This window comes from Corvus cornix, chromosome 19 (assembly GCF_000738735.6).
Source record: "Corvus cornix cornix isolate S_Up_H32 chromosome 19, ASM73873v5, whole genome shotgun sequence".
Lineage (NCBI taxonomy): Eukaryota > Metazoa > Chordata > Aves > Passeriformes > Corvidae > Corvus > Corvus cornix.
The window spans coordinates 7,079,983-7,100,166 of NC_046348.1; the positions used below are offsets into that span (position 1 = coordinate 7,079,983).

General features: G+C 50.3%; 2 protein-coding genes across 4 annotated transcripts in view; one reads left to right on the forward strand and one right to left on the reverse strand.

Annotated features, from left to right (window-relative positions):
- TAOK1 (TAO kinase 1) overlaps window positions 1–17,392 on the forward strand; it is a 69,048-nt gene extending 51,656 nt beyond the window's left edge. For 2 of the 3 annotated variants that reach the window (XM_039562884.1, XM_010402414.4), the window contains exons 18-20: window positions 3,368–3,580; window positions 4,666–4,848; window positions 8,282–17,392. In XM_039562884.1, the coding sequence (XP_039418818.1) occupies window positions 3,368–3,580; window positions 4,666–4,848; window positions 8,282–8,743 (858 nt within the window). In that variant the 3' untranslated portion in view covers window positions 8,744–17,392. The remainder of the gene's footprint in view (window positions 1–3,367; window positions 3,581–4,665; window positions 4,849–8,281) is intronic. The other variant, XM_039562885.1, reaches the window with a different exon arrangement.
- Window positions 17,353–20,159, reverse strand: ABHD15 (abhydrolase domain containing 15). Its single transcript, XM_039562894.1, is given in 7 exon segments — window positions 17,353–17,470; window positions 17,473–17,631; window positions 17,634–17,914; window positions 19,143–19,159; window positions 19,161–19,401; window positions 19,403–19,595; window positions 19,598–20,159. Coding segments are annotated over 7 exon segments (1,311 nt in total). The 5' UTR covers window positions 19,986–20,159; the 3' UTR covers window positions 17,353–17,438.
- Window positions 20,160–20,184: the final 25 nt, after the last annotated feature.

The following is a 20,184-nucleotide window of genomic DNA, read 5'->3' on the forward strand; positions in this document are numbered from 1 at the left end:
GGGTATTGCAGGCAGGCCACGGCAGCTTTAGTCCCTCCTTTTCTTTGAAAAGCTCTTCTCAGCAATGTCCCTTCCTTTTTGGGGTAGTTTAAAATGCATTTAATGTTTGCAGTATGCTTTTTTTTTCCCCCTCCTACACCATTTTCTGATCCTTCTCTCCCCCATATACAAAAATAAAACCTGTATTTCTGTAACGAAGCAGTGTCATTTAAAAACAAAACCCAAAAGCTTTGTGTTGCTGTGTGCATCAAAATGAACTGCACCGTTGTCTTGGCTAACTCACCTGGTTAGTGTTTTTATATTAAAGCTGGCATGGTGGCAAGTGGGGAGGGGGAAAGAGAGAGACACTGGCCAAGTGCAGTGTCCTCAGGAAGCTCCTGGCGCTGACCTTTGCTATGTGTCTCTCCTGGGTTTCTCATGCTGCCCTTCTAGCTGTGGTGGCTGACCAGAACTATGGGGCCTCTGTAATTAAGGCTTTTAGTATTTTCATTTAAGCCTTCACTTCATCCAAAGAAGTCCAGTGGTTTATTCTGAAGTGTCTGAGAAGAGAGTATAAGGCCTTTCACAAAGCTGCCTGGTACATTTCCTTTGAGGGGGCAGACTTCTCTCCACCCAGTGTTCAGCTGTGCCAGTAGCAAAATGAGTGTATGGCATACTGAGCATGGGGTTTCTTTGTTGTTCTGCATCTTTCCTCTTCATGGTATTTTCCATCTGACTTAGTGTTTACCACCTGCAAGTTATCTTCTTACAGAGAAAATAATCAACTTGAAAACAGAACTTCAGAAAAGAAAAAATTGTACCTGATTTGTTAATATTAGAATAATATTAAGTAGTGAAAACCTGGCTTGTGAGAACAAGGGACCATCTGATCACTGTTGAGAATCTCCAAGGATATAGTGTATAAATAGCTGATGACTTCACAGGGAAGCTGTGCTGCACTCTGAGCTGAGTAAAACTGAAGCAGCTGTATTAGGTTGATCCTTCTGAGATTAGCATGAATGAGTTCTGCCTCCCCAAGGTGATGTGGTGCAAACACGAGTGGACAGCATGTCCATTCTCCTTCCCTGGCTGCAGTCGGGACAGCAGGATCTGTGGTACCTCTGTGCTGCAGGGGCTTGGCTGCCCTCTCACCTCTGCAGATTCTCCAACCCCTTCCCTTTTCCAGGGAGGACAGGGCTGGAGCGTTTTGCAGGGAGCATGGAAAGCTTGCACTTTGCTTTGCATGGCTGTTCTGTGATTAGTGAAGGATTTCAGGCTTGAGCTGTCAATCCTGCACCTTTCTGTACATGCAGTGCTAACAACACAGTCCGTGGACAACCGTTGGGTTTGTAGCACAATCCCCTCTTTATCAAGGCTGTTCTCTAGCATTAACTCCTTCTCCTGCTTCTGATTAATGCAGGCAAGTATTCTTAATTGAATAGATAATTTGACCATTTGTTCAGTTTCTCTCTCCAGCAACGTTTTCCCTCAAGGGCACATTTCAGGCTTTCCCTTTGTTATTTAGTGAGGCTCTTTGTCCTGGAAGCAGGTTTTTAACGGTCAGTGTCTGTTCTATGACAGCACCAGAAGGACCCATAACTAGAATTCACCCTTCAGTGAAAACGGCTGTTATTATTTTGAGTGTGTTAATTGTGATGCAAATATCCTCTTGCTGGTATTTCACAATACTAGGTCAAAATGATCTTGTCAGAAGTCTGACTGGAAATCTTACCCCTCCCTTCTGTTTCCTGTTGTTAAAGCCTTTGGATTGGAAGCCTGTAAACAGAGTCTGGTGTCCAAGCAAGACTTCATAGAAAATGAGGACAAAATAGGTTGATAGTGTTTTGCTGTGACCAGGTCCCTGATGGGAATGTGTAACCTGCTGACACTTCCCTTAAGGGCAGTGAGAAACAACCTTAAAGGTTTCCTGGAAGGAAATAACTTTCTGTGAAATTCAGAAAGGTTAAAAGTGATGCATTCCTCTTCATGATACATGTTTTGATTTGAATGAAACCCATCTTTGTCCTGTTCTCTGCATCAGGTTAGCGAACTGTTTCTGTTGTTTTATGCAGGAAAATGTGCTTGGGCTGGGTGTGTTGTTTGATCCCACTGCAGCTTTCGAGGTGGCTGCAAGTGCTGTGCTTATCACCTGCCCTGCTGAGCCCTGAGTTAGTGCCAGGAGCAGGCAGTGGAGGGGCTGCTGTGGCCACGCACAGATATCTGCCCCACTGGTTCAGATCCCAGAGCTCTTCCAGCTTACTCGAACAAAAATCTGGTCCTGTGCTGTTTGTGCCTCTAGTGCTTCAGTATTTGGCATGGTGCCTAACAGTGGGAAGGCCCTCATGTCTGATTTTAGTGATTTGTGTTTATTTATTTATTTATTCATGCCATGGTGAACTTGATCATCTGTCAGTTAACCATCATCACTCATCACTTCTGGGTTTTGCTTTGTTAGAAGTATCCCTGCCAGCCATCCCATAGAAAGATACAGAGAACTCCAGAACACCCTCCTTTTCAGGGTCTTGAAACACTTACTAGCTGTTAAACTTCACAAGCTGCTCTGAAGGCAGGTAAAAGAAAAGGAAAATCAGTTCCTTCAAGGTCATACAGCAAAACTGGATCCCAATACCTTTTCTAGGGTTGGTGTTTCCCAGCCCTTTGTGCAATCACAGCTGTGTCTCTAAAACAATACAGAGATGCTAGCAAGTGCAAAGTGAGGAAAACTCTGTCTCCAGTAAGCCTCCAGTGGGACTGGGGAATTGTTTTGTTTGCTAGACCAGCACAATAGTACTGTTTTGTGGTGTACATTTTAAAGCATCTAGTATTTTTTGGGTTTCTCTGTGAAAACCAGGCTCATAATATCAAGGGTTAGAGTACATCTTATATTCATCAAACCCTCAATGGAAAAAGCATTGCTCTTTTTTCCTGACCTTTCCCATGCAGCAGATCTGCTTCTTTTCATAACATTAAGTGCTGTTCATATATATGTGTGCCATACAAGCACAGTAGTGTAAGTATGGCTTTTGGTGCTAGTAAATATTAGTCCTGTCCCTCAAGAACTTTTCTTGAAAAGCAACACCCAGGACTGGATCCAGTCCAGTGACAAATGTGAGACTCTTTGTGCAGAGACAGCTGTATTTAGGCTGGAGCTTTGTTATAAAAGTGTCTGTATTGTAATTGTTTTGCACAGTAGCAGTGTCAAAGCAGCTGCAGCAATAGTCATTGCCTCTTGTGTATTTTGCTTCCCTCCTTGCACTGTAGATGTTAATATACATTTGTGGATTCTTGAACTCATATCCTTAATGTAATCCTAAATATCCATTTGAATGGATATTTCACTCATTTGAAACATGCTGGTTTTTTCTTTGTGTCCCCTCCATCTTTCCAGTCAAAAGAACTACAGATAAAGAAGCAGTTTCAGGATACATGCAAGATCCAAACCAGACAGTACAAAGCACTGAGAAACCATCTGCTGGAGACCACGCCAAAGAGTGAACATAAAGCTGTCCTCAAACGGCTCAAGGAGGAGCAGACCCGGAAGCTGGCTATCCTGGCTGAGCAGTATGATCACAGCATTAATGAAATGCTCTCTACACAAGCTGTGAGTCGCCTCCGAGGGACCCAGGGTTCCTCAGCCAAAGAGGGATGTTTGCATTTTAACCGCTCTGTATCCTGACAGCAGGCTTTCTGCTTCCTTGCTGCACACGCCATTCCCTGCACAGTCCTTCCTCTGTGTTTAGAAAGCTGAGTTCAAATGCAGAGGAAAGACCTACCACCCCCTCCAGGCAGGCTGAAGCTGAAGCTGCTGTTGCAGAGATGCAAAGTGATGCATCTGTGTGGCCAGAGGACTGCTTTTGCATGAAATATGGCAATATAAACATCCCTGTTAGAGCATCATTAAATAGTGTGCAACTGGCTGTCTTAACTCATTTAGGTTTTGATTTGTTGATGATACCAACCAAAGCATGTGCCACTGGTGGAAGATGCTCATTGAGTCATGGAGGAGTCCACAGTTTTGACTGTAAATCTGAGGTCAAAGTGTTGAGAAAGTTCTGTGATTCCTCCTTTAAGGGATTCCTTCTTTAAGGAATGACCACATGAGCAATGCTTCGAGTCCTTGCTACAGCTAAATGTGCACTTTTCTTTGCAATTCTTGCATATTTCATCCTGCTCACATCACTTGGTACACAAATTTAACGCTGTGAGGCAGGGTAGCTGGCTTCATTTGTGATGGGAAGATTAAAAGTTCAGTATCATACTGCTTTTAGGTTTATTTCATTATATCCTTGTGCCCAAAGTCCTGCATTGGCAGGGCTATGGACTTAAGTCTCCTGGGTAGAGGTAATTGGTTAATCCAGTTGAACAGAGCAAGAGAGCTTCTCTTGCCTCTAGCAAAAGGAGAGCTGAGGATGTTTGCACCTCCAGCAGTCTGGTCTCTGCAGTGTGGATCGTGGTTCCTGAGGCGCCACTGCTCATCAGCATCACTTGCATCAGTGCTGTGGGCTCACTGTCACCAGTCTTTGTCACTATAGGTCCTCTGTTCAGCGAAGTGAAGTACAATAGAGACCAATTGTATTGCTAAGAAAACAATGTCCCAACCCATTCTCCCTCTCCCCGCGGTCCTCCCCTGGAGTGTCAGCAGTGGTTACCCCATGGTGAAACGTCTCTATTGTCTGTCTTTCCCAGCTGCGTTTGGATGAGGCACAGGAAGCAGAGTGCCAGGTTTTGAAGATGCAGCTGCAGCAAGAATTGGAGCTGCTGAACGCATATCAGAGTAAAATCAAGATGCAGGCAGAAGCCCAGCATGATCGGGAGCTGCGTGATCTTGAGCAGAGGGTGTCCCTCCGCCGGGCCCTCCTGGAGCAGAAGGTAAAATGGGCATGTGAGGATCCTTAGCATACTCCATATTTCAGATCTTAAATTCCACTTACCAGTGAGAGAGAAGCTGCTCTTACTTTGCTGTATATAGTAACACAGATCATTTGGGTGTTTGTCTCTCTAGGGTTGAAAGCTCAGCGACGCATAGACTAAACTTTCTGCCAGCTCAGCCCTCCTGTGTGAGCAGCTTCTGGCTGGGATAGAGCTGCCTGAAGTTTGCCAGAGGGAACTGGCCTCTCTGGGCAGAAGGGATAGAGAACTGTTCTCTCTGTATGTGAGCTGGAGATTGGCTTCCCTGGCCCATCAGGGAGCACACAGTAACAACCTAAAGCTGGGAGCTGCAGTTTCCCTATGAAATTGTGTCTTACTAGCAAACTGAAGTAGCCAAAGCCACAGGCATGGCTCCCCATGCTCCCCAGATCTCAACTTGTAGTTGGCTCTGTGTATTCGGGTGCTCCTTGTTGAAGTTTGCTTTTCTGTGCAGTGCCAGACCCGTGTGTGTAGAAATATGAGTGGCCTACACAGACCAAGGGAAGGGAAATGCACCAAAAACTGGTGGAAGGAAATACACTGTCAGCCTTCCTCCTGCAGTTGTTTTCCCCTTGGACTTACCCTGTAGGTGTCAGCCATTGCCATTCACACAACAGTTCCCAACTTTGTAGGGGCGATTACTCTGTGGCCTCGAAGTTCTTTACGCTGCAGTTCTTCCAGGGGCTAATGGATGGATGCTGGGATAGTCCACAGAGCACTGCCCCACCTCGCGGCCAGCCGAGGGAGCACCCCCAAGGAGGCGGCACAGTCCTGTCGGGCTTTGGTCTTCTGCGGGGAGACAGCTGTTCTCAGGAAATAGGCGAATTTGGGAAAGCAGAGTTCCTGTGTGTCACCCGTGTGCAATAGCTGCCTTTAGACACCACTGCTGGTTATTTTGGTCCCAGCTCCCATCACAGCCTGGCACGAATATGGATTTTTCTGGAGGTGCATTGCCCTCTGGTGGCATGAGCTGCTCAGGGAGGAAGTGCCACAGTGAGCCAGTGCTCCCTGCTCTGTGGGAGCAGCACATATTGCAGATAGTGTTAGAAGCTGCGGTGAAGCCAGCAACTCAAAGAAATGCACATCAACCAATAATAATGTTGTAGAAGTCTTTCATTGTGTACCGGGATTGAAGTCTCTGTGCATGGAAAACCCCTGTGGAGGATTTGGCATCAGTAACGGGGATAGGAAGCGTAGCAAGACTACTTCACAGAGAGGAAAAACTGGTAAAAATATCACTTAGCATAATTTTCTATGTTTGTGTCCCTATATTGCCTTAGAATAGCAAAGAAATTGATGGTGCTTCAGCTTTCATGGGTTCCTGTAGTAATACGTTCAGTCTTGGCACATGAAAATCACAAGTCATGCACCAGCAATGAGACCTTGGTGGGGTTCCAGCCACTTGGCAGCGACTTAAGGGCAAACATGTGGGTCCAGAGGCAGACACATCATTCTTTTGCAGGGGTATTTTTTGGGAGGAGAGGTGATATTCTGTTTTTGTAAGAACTAAGAGTTGCGAGTGTTCTGGTGTGGGTCCCTCAGCAATGTCACCTGGTGTTTGCTGGCATGTGCTAACTGAAGCTGGCAGCCAGAGAAAGGGCAGGTATGTGCACGAGATGAATGTCTGCATTTATATGCACAGATAAATGTGTAGCCTGTGGCAAAGTCAGTCCCTGGTGTTCAATAATAAACCAGATTCCGGAAGTTAGCGTATGCATAGAAATCTGCTTCCTTTTCAGCAGGCTGCTCTTTATTTTTGGTGGTGCCCATCACCATAACTCACCAGAGCATGCGTGTCGTGTCCAACCCTGGAGTAAGGAGGGACTAGCCAAGCCCCATTGATGTGAAATGTTGTTTGTATTGCACCAGCAATGAGCATGTCCCAAGAGTGTCTTTAAAAGAGTTCGGATTTAGTCGTTTCCTTCCCACATGTCTCAGACACTTCATTTTCAGAGTGGTTTGAGTGATGTCACTTTAACACAGTGTCAGGCCTTTCAGTGAAGTTCAGTTGCACCAAGACCTGTCACTGAGACTGAAAACGATGACATGCTGAAGACATTGAAAAAGGAGGATTCTGCGTAGATAGCAGGACAGGAAAAAACAAGCAGAGCATTTTAAAGAGCTAATGTTAGAGAAGGAACCTTCTTCCTCTGCTGCCTTCGTGGCTTTCAGCAGGAATACTGAGCAGGGCTGCTCAGTGCAGAGTCTGTCACTCACCTAGAGTAACAGGCAAGTGGAAAATGAGTTTCTGAAAGCCCCAAATGGCTCAGGAGATGACTCATGCTGGAGCAGATTGTTTCCTAAATTCCAGATGAAATTGCTTTGCATATTCCCTGACTCAGGCAAGAGAGTGCTTACAAGTACAAGGCTCTGCCCAGTGCCTTCAGCACAGACCAAGATAACACCTCTTGGCCATGTTGCTGCTGACAGCAGGGAGATGCCACTGAGCTATGCTAAAAGTCTTGGCTGCTGCGTTTTCCCCATTTGGTCTTTTTCACTGAGGCCAAAAGTAGCTTTTTCAGTTCTGGCAAGAAGATAATGGGTTTTGGTTCTCCACCTGACTGCAAAGATTTCAATAAGAAAGGCTTTCATCACTGTCTGATGGGTGTCAGGAGGCCATAGTCTTGTGTTTTCAGTACTTAGAGTGCTAATCCCAGTGCCCCTACCAAAGTAATCTTGGAAACCAATTTGGAACACCATTATGGGGGAGAAATTGGTGTTGCCAGCTTGCATATCATCTAGCTAATAATCTGCCACACAACTCAAACAGCACTGCCTGTGTCCTTCAGCCACACACCCTGGAGAAAGTGTCAGGGCAGTGAAATACGAGAAAACCAAATTAGGAAAGGAGGTGATAAATACATGAGCTAAGAAAATCTGGCCAGTGAACATTAGGGAGGAAGCTGAATGTGGGCTTGTTCATTGAATCCTGGAGAAAAAAGCAGTCATCATCATAATCATCATCAGATTCAGCTACAAACAGTGAAGGTCACCATGAGCTGTACTGGGAGGCTGCACCTGAAGGTGCTTTCCCAGTAGGCTTCTATGGAGGCTGTAGACTTTGCTGCATCTTAAAAGATTAATCTATGTCAAGCTGTTGATATCAGTGCACACTTTGGATTTGCATCCCTCAAATTTGTGTATTCACCAGGGAACAGGGACCAACACCCTCCAATTGGTGTTCACCATGCTTTGGCCTGTGCGGGTCTGCGGGACTTAACCCTTAAAAAATTCACCCTTTTGTCTTCAGAACAGACTGCATGTCCATGGACATCTGATCTAGAGCCAGTTTCCTGCACAAACACAGGGAGAAGGTCCCTCAGTAGCTGTTACAGGTCCTCCAGAGGCTGTGCCTGTCCTGCTGCTACAGACTGTCTCTTTTTTTCCTTCCTAGATTGAGGAGGAGATGCTGGCGTTGCAGAATGAGCGCACCGAGCGGATACGAAGCCTGCTGGAGCGTCAAGCTCGCGAGATCGAAGCCTTTGACTCAGAAAGCATGAGGCTAGGTTTTAGTAATATGGTTCTTTCTAATCTCTCCCCCGAGGCGTTCAGCCACAGCTACCCGGGAGCTTCTGGCTGGTCCCACAATCCTACTGGGGGTGCAGGACCTCACTGGGGTCATCCCATGGGTGGCCCACCGCAAGCTTGGGGCCATCCAATGCAAGGTGGACCCCAGCCATGGGGTCACCCCTCGGGGCCCATGCAGGGGGTACCTCGAAGTAGTGCTATAGGGGTCCGCAACAGCCCCCAGGCTCTGAGGCGGACAGCTTCTGGGGGACGGACGGAGCAGGGCATGAGCAGGAGCACAAGTGTTACTTCACAAATATCCAATGGTTCACACATGTCTTATACATAACTTAAACAATAACTGAGGGTGGCAATTCCACTGGAGCTGTCTGCCAACAGAAACTGCCTACAGACACCAGCCCAGCAGCCTCCTCAGTGCGGTGCTGACGTGTGGAAGCTGGGTGCACATGGAATATTGTATCCATTTTGTAAAGCATTATGTTTTGTGTTTACTAACTGGGATGTCATAGTATTTGGCTGCAGGGTTTGGGGGGGTGGTTTTTGGTTTTTTGTTTTGTTGTTGGTTTTTGTTTTGTTTTGTTTTTTTTTTACTTTTTGGAGGGGTCTTGGGAGGGCGTCTGAGAAATATATGCAATTAGTCAGAAGAGTTGGCTGGTGGTCATCACACTGACAGGACAGAAGGGCCTCAGACTGCCCTCATCATGCCATCCATGTAGGAAGTCTGAGGGAGAATGGAGACCTCCTCCCATGTCCATAAATTTCGATCTGCCACCCTGCAAAAACCAGGCAAGCTGCCTTTAAACCAACATCCAGGGGAGGAACAGCTGGATCTTCTGTTCCATTTTTATTTGTCATTACATTGGATAAATTTCTAGGGTATTGCCTCTGCCAAGAGGCATTTTCAAAGAGTTGTAGGTGAGGAAGAAGGTGAGAAGAGAGGCCAAGAGACACCAGGGCTTAACAGGGCCCTTCTACCCAAGTGCCCGCTCCGTGTCGTGTAAGAAGTGACATTCTCTCAGAAGGCACTGGTCAGCTGCCCGAGAACTCTGTAGGTAAACCTGTCTGGAGAGAACAGGCTAGGAATGTTTGAAATTGTCTGTCTGCTTTGGCACTCCCCGACTGTGCTGCTGGTAGCTCAGATGAGGTTGGGCAGAGGAGCGTAAGTAATGCACTTGTACAGCTAATACTGTGACATCTCATTTTAGCTAAGCATCAGAATAATTCTTGGAGCCCAGCGTAGTCCTTTTTGCTCCATTCAGAAATGTTTAGACTTTCAGCCAATCAGTCTCAAATGCCAGAGGTGTTTTGAGGGATGCCATAGTCACAAAATGCCATTGATCGGGTTTTTCATTATTACACACTACATCCACCAATTTATTACCTTTTTGGCTTGTTGCAATTTCCTGTTTACATGTAGCATGTAGCCAACTGTTGAAATGTTTAGTTGCCATGGTGTACCAGGAGGAGCTGAGCCAATGACTCTTTCCCAGCTGATGACTAACCCACATCACCACTGTAGATCTTGCTGCATGTGAGGCTCCTTTTTTATTATTTTCATTGCTGCAATACTTCACAACTTTTACAGTCCCTTGAGATGCCGTGATATTTTGGCAGCGTATCACACCATGTGAGAAGGCACTACTTCCAGAGGGCTCAGTGGAGCTGCTGTACTACTGAAAGGAAGCAAAGGAGGTTGTGAAATCCATACAGTGATAAGGGAGTCTCATAACTGAACGACTTTGTGGCATCACGTCATCCCTTAGTGCTGGGAACCAGAGATGCCCCCATGCTCTCGTGCCAGTGCCAGGACGGTCTGGGTCAGCCAGGACTGTGGGAAGAACAGGTAGATGAAGTTTGGTTTGAGGCAAAGATTTCCGTCTTGGGGACTGACCAGCCAGGGTTCTTTGTAAATGTTTTTCCTTGCACACTAATCATCTTGAAGAAAACACTAGCTGCTAACTCTAGGATTTGCCTTTAATATGTTTATAGGGCTCAAAAGCGAGGTTTTCCGAATGTGTTTGTCCACGTGACATATTTATATAGTAAATAGTGTCTCGCTGCTGTTCAGTACTCAACAGGGCGGCATTCTTTCGTTAGCTAAATTAACATCCACTCCCAATCCTTAACTCTCTGCCAGAATCTGGTGAATCCAGCTGGGATTTCTAACATCTTGACGTAGTGTATCACTCTAATTGAAGATGGAAACTCCACCAAAATATGTTTGAGCAGCCCCTTAGTCAGGAGTTCTGTAGTACTAACAGTTGACAGAAGCCTGGGATGAGGCGTGCGTCCCATGGAGGTGCCTCTGGATGCTCCCAGGGGCAGGTGGTGATTGTGAATTGTCCTGTCCTTTCCTCTGCTATGTTTTTATGTGGAATTGGATGTTTTGGGGTCATTCTTTTGCATTGCAGTGTTGTTGAAATGCAGCGAAACTCATTTAGGAAAGGTACCTGTGTTTTCCTAGGTTTGGAGAGAGATAAAACCAAATGAAAGGCCAAAATTGTATTGGGTTTACCATGTGAGTGTGGAGGGTGTGCCCAAAGCATGGTGCTAACACAGCATTTTGAGTTCAGCTCCTCTATCCCAAACAGCAGCAGCTACAGTGGGGACAGGCTATACCTGCAAGTTCAGTGGGTTCATTCTTCTGCTTCTGTTATGGTTGGAATTTGGTCAAAGTCTCTGGCTTAAATTGAGCTACTTCAACAGAATACTCTCAACACATCTCTTTGTGTAATGTCAAGCATGACTGAATGCTGAATCCAGATGATGGCTATCCCATATTGGCTTTTTTGTATTCAAAAAGAATTGTGTAGTAACCATTTTTACATGTATATCATGTGCAGACCTGGACTATTCCAACAAGTTAATATTTTAATTAAAATAGTTTGCAAAAACTGATTCAGATCAACTGGTCTAAATGTGTGTGTCCCTGTGTGTACGTGGGGGAAGAAAAGCTGTCCCAAAACTGCCTGATCTCGAGAGGAAGTACCTCATTATACAGCTGTAGCCAGAGGAACTCAGGGTCAGGCTGTGCCTTGGAGGTATTTGAGGAGGCCCTTGGTGTTGAGAATTTTAATGTATCTCAGGTTTATTTCTGAGATACATGAACAACAGTGCACTAGAGAGATGCAAACACTCTCTGAATCAGTTTGCAAACTCTTATTTTTAAAAGTAAAGTGTTTTAAAAAAGTGAGGCCAATTGCTCCATGTTGTGCTCATTGCAGTCATGCCCTAACTTTGGTTTTAAAATTACTGTAATCTGTAAATTGTGGAAACTACTCCAGTACCTCAGCAAAGATATTCTCTTGCATCTCTTACATTCATATTTAACACTGGGGAACTCTTCTGTGTGGACTACTTTGCAAACTTTATTGCAGTATTTTTAAATCACCAGCTTGACCCCTGAAATCTCTTTTCTGTGGTTATTTTTCTCTCCCCTCTGCAAAGACCTGAAGTTCTGGTGTAGCTTAGCCCAGAGATGGAAAAAACAGAGTAGCCAGCATTTTTACCTCTGATTCGAATTTCCTTTGATTTTATTTAAAATCAGTGAAAGGGACCACATTTTCCTTGTTCTCCATGGTCCCAGGGAGCCAGCAGCCACCTCTCCTGTCCATGTTGAACGTTTCGTGCTTTCTTCCTCGGATGCAGCGCTGAAATGGAGGCCACAGCTCTGTTTCACCTGCATTCCCTCCAAGCCTGTGAGCTTCAAAGAGGCTGAACAACTAAATACGTGGTGTGATACCAAACTTTCCACAGAAAAATTCCCTGCAGCCATTACTTGCCTGGCATCGTTCTGTGTCCCACCCAGCCCTCCCATGCTGGAAGAACGTGCGCTGCACACTCGCTGTGACCTGCACGGGGGTGCAGCTGGGGTGGTCCTGGGGCCGTGCTGTTGTTTAACCCCCCAGGACCCTTCGCCTCCAGGCTCCCAGCCCCTCGACCCTGCTTACGTGCCATTTCTTGAGAGGCAATAAATCCTATCGTACCACTGTCTACCATTACTCTGTTGAATACGCACATCTCTCTGGATATATATATGGTATCTCATTTGTATATATTTATATACTCTGTATGTACGTGTGTGTGGGTATAGGTGCACACACACCTCATGCTGTGCATTTCTGTCAGGGCACTTCAGTTCTGCTGTTCTTTAGCACTCCTGTTTGGGAGCAAAAGCAACCCCTCAGCAGGGCTCTCAGGGCGAGGGCACTGACGTGGCACAGGCTGTGCTAGGGCTGAACCCTTGCTGAAGTGCAGCCCTGCTAATTGCAGCTTGCTTTTTCTGGGGCGTGAGAGGGTAGGTAACTGCTGTGGGTGTGCTGTAAAGGAGAGGAAGGAGCTCCCTGAGGGTACCAGAAAGTCAGAAGGCAGCAGAGAAGAAAACAAGACGGTTTAGCGATAGGCAAGCAGTGGAGGCAATGTAGGGATCTGCTGGGGAGGCGGCGAGTGGGCCGGTGAAGTGCTCAGCAGGCTGAGCTCAGAGTCCCCAGCTGCGTCTCGCCACGAAAGATCACAAGCCCGGCACGGTCTTGGCTCGCTGCACCGGCACTGGCTTTTGGCATTCCTGAGGTGGAGCCGCCTCTAGCTCTGAACACTGATGGCCTTGGCGTGTGTCTGATACCTGGAGGTTCTTAGGTTGTGTGGAGGGGCAAAAGAGAAGCCAAATTGGAAGATTTAAAGTACACGTGTGTGTACGGTCTATACATACATATATACACACAGAGATGCTCTTGGTCCATTCTTTATTCTTCTTAGGCCTGTGTGCTTCGTCACTCAAGTCCAGCCAGCAGCGGATGGCCTCATTCCTCTCCTGGGTGCTTGCTCTGCAGTTCTAGTAAATCTTGCCCTGGTTTTTCTCATAGTAGAGGGGCGAGTGCCATGCTGGACACCACCAGCTCCTCAAGCTGTGAAGACCCTTCTCACCTCCTCCTTTGTCCTCTACAGACCCCATCTTAGGGAGGCATCTGTCAGTTCAGGGGATAAGCAGTTCTCGCCTGTGTCAGGTCACGCATTTTCCCCAAGGACACCTGCCAGCTCAGCAGAATGCCAACCCTGGGCTCTCTTTGTGCTACTGGAGAATTAGGAGGCAATTTTCCCTCTGTCCCTTTTGGAAGGTCTCTTGCAAGTCTTTCAGGAGAGACTCAGATTTGGTTGGGTCATTCTCACCCTTTCCCAAGGAGTAGTGTTGTCTTTGGCTGTGCTCCTGCCTGTGGGATGTTCCCACCCCAGTGCTGGCCCACAGTGAGCCCAGAGCCATGTGCCAAGGACAGAGGAGCAGTAGATAGCCAGGCAGGGATGCTGGTCACTGTCCCTCTGCTGTGGTTGTTTGAGTTTGCACTTTTACAAATGAATTGAGCCGGAGTCTTTTGAGAAATCCATGTGAGGCGCTTTGGAGGGTTGGGGGTTGCTGTTTACAGCCAGAAAATAAGAAAACCTGATAGATCTAGTGGTTTTAGTAAACATCACCCCACCAGGGAGCGGTGGCGGCAGATAACCCGGGTTCCTGTTGCGCAATGAGCTTCAGCCAGCTGGGGCCGTGATGCTGCCTGCTGCATCCCTGCCCCCTTCTCCGGGGGAAGGAGAGCCCTTTGTCAGCTAGAGAGGGACTTAGTAAATCGGATTTGCCGGCAAACAAGCACCTTAACCACTGAGCTGTGGGTCTCGATACTTGCACTTCACCTGAAGGCTCCCTGGGGGGGAGAAGGCAGTTTGGTACATGGCCACTGGCTCTGCACCTGCCTGGCATCCTCAAAACATCCTAAAGCCATGTCCTAGGGAAAATAGACCCCAATATCAGCTCCCCCTCTCCTTGCTTTCTCTGAGTGCACACAGTGAGACCAGGAACCAGGAGGGCCGAGCATTGCCCCCACGGATGTGAACAAACCCGGGGGGAAACTTCCCCCCACCTCGCCCCTCCGGCCCCCTGCCCCACTCCCCACCCTTGAGTACGGGTACCTCAGAACATGCACAGTTTGAATTTTCACTGACAATTAGTTTAATTATTGTCAGTGAAAAGAATTGTAATTATCTGTAAATATGTAGTTAACAAATTGACCTAGTTTCTGTATTTTTTAAGTTTTTGTACTAAAATTTATAGATACAGTATGTGCCAGCTAGCAAAAAGCTACTGTAATTGCCAGTCGTAGTTCAGCATGCACCTAATCCCTGAGACTTGTCCAGTGATGCTGTAAGGAATTTGTGCTTAACTGTTGCGAGCTGGGGAGGCCAACAGCCGCTCGCCCGGGGCTTTCGGCTTCCAGCCTCCGGCTGGGTTTTCCCTGATGGCTGTGTGGAATCTCCTTCCCGTGAGCGTCGTGTGCCGCACGGAGGGCAGTGCGAGGGACAGAGCGGTGGCTTCGAGCTTGCTCTGGAGCTGAACTCAACGGGAACCAAGTTCAGGTTCTTTGCTGCAGTTTAATACCGGCTTGTGACTATGTTTTCAGTCTCTCTAGAAATGATCTGTTTTTCCCCTTCCAACTGCTTTTGTCTTAAACCCGAGTTCATCTAAATCTACTGGAGGAAAAAAATCGAAACAAAAAAAGACTTTGATTTGAGACCGTTGCCTGCTTTTAGTGCCAGGATCACACATTTCTATGGCAACTCTGAGCTCAGCAGAGTGCAGAAATCAGTGCAGGGTTGTTGACGAGCTGAAGTCAGCGGCCGCTGCCTCTGCACGGCTCCGGCAGAGCCCAACTGTGGCTGGTGGCAGCTGCCAAGAGCAAGTTTGGGGGTGCAGTGTGATGTCTTGTGGGGGTCCCGGTGTCCCTGCCCTACTGCAGCTGGCTTGCCCTGCAAGACCTGCTGCTGAGTGAGGCATGGGCTCCTAGGAATGGTCAGAATTTGTGCTCCATGTCCTGTGGCAGAGGCAGGCCTGTGAGTCAGTAGCTGGGCTGAGCATCCCGGGAAGCTGCGAGCAGAGGAGTTTGAGCGCCGGTGAGGCTGTGCTCTCCGGGTCTGGTTGTCCTGGAGGTTGTAGGGAATGGGAGCTTGTAAGGATTCAAGGATCAGAGAAGGAGAGGCAGACGTGCGCGTACGGGTTTGGCTTCTGGCAAGCAAACCACCCGCTTCCTTTCTTCAGCTTTTCTTCCCTCCTAACCCCCCGCAGCTCTTCCCCCTGCTTGCTTGGAAAAAGAACATTTTTTTTTACCTGCCTAGAAACAGCTAAAAGATGGGGGGGCAGCCCTGATGTAAATAATTAACGTTGCAAAGTGAAGTGTGTATAACATAAAAGGCTACAGCCCTTTGGTGACTTGTAAATGCTTTGAGAAGGTTGTGGTAAGACGTGGAGGGGCCAAGCGACCTGCCCGGCCCCGCAGCCATCGCTGCCCCACCGCCACCGCGGGGCCGGGGGGTCGGGATGGGATGGGGGGACACCCCGGGCCCCTTGGCCGTGGGACCCCCCCCTCGGTGTAGTGGATGGGAGGGTAGCGTAACGTGTGTAATACGGATAGGAGAAGCTGTGTGAGGTGTGTATAGTGTATATTTTTTAAAAATAGCTTGCTTGTGTTGTGAAGATTTTAAAGACAAACTTGAGAATTCTAGCCTAACTATTAACACAAGTTTAACATCAGTTACCCCACTGGGTTCAGAGCCTCTTGAATGTATATTCCTTTTTGTAACCTAAATGACCTATTCTTCTACCAGTCAGCCAGACATCCTATTTATATTTTTAATTTTATATATTACTTTCCATTTGTTTTCATTATTTCCAGCATGTTTCTGGGTTTGGGTTTTTTGTTTGTTGGGGGGGGGGGGTGTTTCTTTTTGCACAAGCATTGTGTGAAGTCAAGGAAATGTTAACTCAAACCTGGTATTTTCCAACCTGTTCCCCCTCCCCTTCCTCTCCTCCACCCCTGTTGTGTTTTTTTTTTCTTTCTTCCGCCAACAGTTTGGGATTTTTCTGGGCTGGGATGCAGCGGGTGGGAGGAGGGGATGGCTCTTTTCCATTTGCAGCTTTTGTGCAAATGCCAGGTCTTTTTGCCAGTCAACTAAAAAAATGCTTCACTTGCTGGTTGCTTTAAAAAGGAAAAAAAAATTAAATAAAAAACAAAAATGTAACCTTATCAGTGCGATGTAGACCCCGGCAGGAGGAGGGGAAGTGCACACCTGTAGCCACACATCTCTGGCTTTGGCTGCGAAACAAAAGCAAATCTTTCCTGGTGAGGAGGTGACCACAGGGCAGCTGCTGCCCGACCCCGTGGAGGGTTTGCCGCGCACGAGCTCCGTGTGCGGCCGGGCTCGGAGCCGTGCCGGGAGCGCCGTGCCTTGGGCTTGCTCTTCCCCCCTTGGCACCCGCCTGTTCATGTGCACAAACCCAGGAGCTGCCTGCTGATGACAGCAAAGCTGTTGCTGCTTTTCCTCTCCTCCTCCTCTTCCTGCTCTCCCCCTCCCCAACGAGGTCCAGCTCCCCAACAAGAGCTCGCCCAGCGCCCGGCCCCAGGGCCGTGGCCATTTGCTCTGGGGCATCATCCACGTATGGCCAAGCCTGGATGGCGCCGTGCTGTGCCACAGAGCATTAGATAGAAAAAAACACACACATATCTGCTGTTTTACTATGAACACTGGTCTGAGGTTTCCAGGCTCAGCACCACGGTGATGGGCCACGAAGGATTTAACCAGGGGAATTAAACTCCTTCCTGCTTCCGTGTCTGGTAGCACCAGCTGGTATGAGTGAATCTACAGGTGTGCGTTTTCCTTCTTGTAGAAAATGCCACGAGCACTAACTGGTAAGGCTTAATGTACAGTATATTGTCAGTATTCTGGTATTCTTCTGGTTCAACATACATTATAGCTCATATATAACCTGTATTAATTGTATAGATTGTGCATTTAAAGCTGTTACCAAGTTGTCAGAAAATAAGAGAAGAGAAAAAAAAAATAAGGTCATATGTAATATTTTGTTTGTAAGTATCCTTTGTATCATAGCAAAGGAAATGTTAAAAAAAAAAATCAACTGTAATAAAGTAATTTTAGTACACGGAGTGTCTGCCTGCCTTTGTGAAACCCTGCCCTGGGGGGGGGGGCTACCGCGTGTAGGACCTCTGCCAGGTGAACACGGGGGCTCGACGGAGGGACCCCCCCACCTGCGGGGCCGCGGCAGCCCCTTCCTCCGCTCCTCCGTCCGCAGGAACTCGGCCATGGCCCTGAAATATTCCAGCACGGCCTCGTGGGCCCAGCAGCGCCCCGGCCGCCGCCGGGGGAAGCCGCAGTGCCCCCGTGCGGGGTCAGCAGCAGGAAGAAGTAGGGGCTGCTGCGGAAGAGCTCCGTGGGCAGGCTCTGGGCCGGGGGGCCGCGCACGGGGTCGTCGGCGCTGCAGAGGCACAGCACCGGCACCGCCGCCTCGTCCGCGTCGCGCAGGGGCTCGTTGCGCTCCCAGTAGCACTCCCAGCTGGTGGGGCGGCTCCGGGTCCGGCAAAAGAGGGTTTCTTCCAGCTCCCGCAGCGAGCGGCTGCCCAGGAGCATGTCCATGTCCACCACCTCGGCCAGGGCCCCCGCGTACCTGCGGGAATGGGGCGGCCGCCGTGGGCTTGGAGGTGCAGGGATGCCGCCGGGGGGCTGGGGAATGCTGCGAGCTATGGGGACACTGGATGTCCCCGTATGGATGTGCTGGGGACTTCGGGGATGTTGCTATGGACGGGGGGACATGGGGATACTGTATGGCATGGGGACCACAGGGAATGTTGGCAGGGGCTGGAGCGTGCTGCCAGAGGGCACTTGGAGCTGGGGGCTACAGGGATGCTGCGGCGTGGGTGCCACCAGCTCGTCTGCCCATGGGCTGCTCGACAGTCCTGCCCTTCATGCAGGGAATAGGGGTGACCTCGACTGTCCCAGCCCCAGAAGGGCTCGGGAGGACCATCCCAGCCCCTTGCCAGGGATCCTGGAGGGTCCCCACAGCGCAGCCCGGATGCCATGACAACGGGAGACAGCCGGCACTCCCATTCCGTTGCCGTGACAGCAGCATTTGCAGTGGGTATCGGGAAATAGGGAGGGGGGAGACCCTCTGCTGCCCACCCCCCAATACCCCATCCCTGCAGTAAGCACTGTACCTTGCTGCACGGCTGCGCCCGTCACCTGTTTGCCCCTATGTTTTTGGGTTTACCTGCATTTTTTTGGCCCCCATCTGCCCCCACCTGCAGGATCCCTTTGCCCCCACAAGCTCTCAGCACCACCCGGGGAAGTGCCCCTTGCTCAAGGCCTTGGCAGACAGGTCTCCTGTCCCAGCCGGTGCTTGGCCCACTCCAGCCTGGCTGTGTTAGGCAAGAGGGAACCCAGACCCCTTGGGAAGGGAACGCAGCAGTCACAGCCCCCTGTCCAGCTATGGGTTGACATCAGAGTCCCCCCCAGGGCCAGCAGGAGGGTCGGGTGCTGGGGACAAGGGGCAGTGCAGGGCAAGGGGCCGGCCCCACTCACCCCTAGGGGTCCAACACCACACAGGGGCTTCACCGATCCCTCCCAGGGGTGACAGATCTCCCAGCTCAGGAACCCCAAGATGCTGCCACAGCCCCAGCCAGGCTGAGGACACATGTGGTGGCCCAGCTGGCCCCATGGCAGCCAGCTCCAGGCTGGTGTTCATTAACCAGCACATTTTGCTGCCCTCAGCACCTCTGCCCCTGCACTGAGGCTCCCGGTGCCGGCAGCAGCACCCACCGCATGCACACCCCCAGGGATGACTGAGGGGTTCCCGGGGTACCTCCTCCACCTCCCCAAGCCCAAGGGACTCCACTGACCTGCTCAATCCCTGCTTTGAGGTGGAGGAGCAGCGGCCACTCGTAAAGCCAGGGCATCCCGGCCTCAAACCAGTCCCGGCCACGGAAGATGGGGGAGAGGCAGGCGGCGGCGGCCAGGCGGCTGGAGGAGCCGCTCTCCCCCAGGTAGGCGAGCAGCAGCCCCGAGCCCGAGCCCTCGCTGACGGCCAGCAGCGAGGCAGAGGGGTGCCGGCACCGCAGGTAGGTCACAGCCTCCCGCAAGTCCCCGGGGTCCCGAAGGCTGGAGCCGGGCGGTGGTGAGGGGGCAGCCGTTGTGGCCCCGGCGGTTGAAAATGACAGGGACGAAGCCCCGCTCCAGCGCCCGCAGCCCCAGCTGCAGCAGCCCCCCCGTCACCTTCCCGGCAGCGTTGGGGATGAGCAGCAGCACTGGGCTGGAGACCCCCCCACCGCCACCCGCAGCCCCCCACGGCCCACGAGCCAGTCCAGGGCCACCACCCCAGCGTCGGGCAGCTGCAGGAGCTCACGGGCCACCACCGGCTCCGGCTCAGGTGGCTGCAGGAGCTGCCAGAGCATCTGGAGCTTTGGCCAGCGCGGCCACGGCCAGCGACCCCCCCGCAGCGCCGCTGATCTCCCCAAGCTCCGCACCAGGTGCTGGGCCAGAGCCGAGGGCTTGCACAGCAGCCGGCAGTGCCCCGAGCCCTCCTCGGCCATGAAGAGGATCCCCTCCTCCTCCTCCTCCTCCTCCTCCTCCTCCTCTCCCACGTCTCCAGGCACCTCCAGCCTCCCTGCCCAAAGGCACCAAGCTAGGAGGGCCAGCCCCATGAGCACCGCAGCTGCGGCCACCAAACCCTCCGGGGACAGCATGGAGGCGGCAGGAGCCCCAGCCGCCAGCCCCGATGGTCGGCGGGTTCGCAGAGCGATGGCGGGGCCGTGCTGGGAAAGCCCAGCCCCGGGGCTGGGCAAACAGCAGGGCTGTGCCGGGGATGGCGTGAGCGGCCGCCAGCAGGGCCAAGGGGACTGGGTGAAACGGGAGAGACACGTGGCCAAGCCCTGCCTGGCGCCG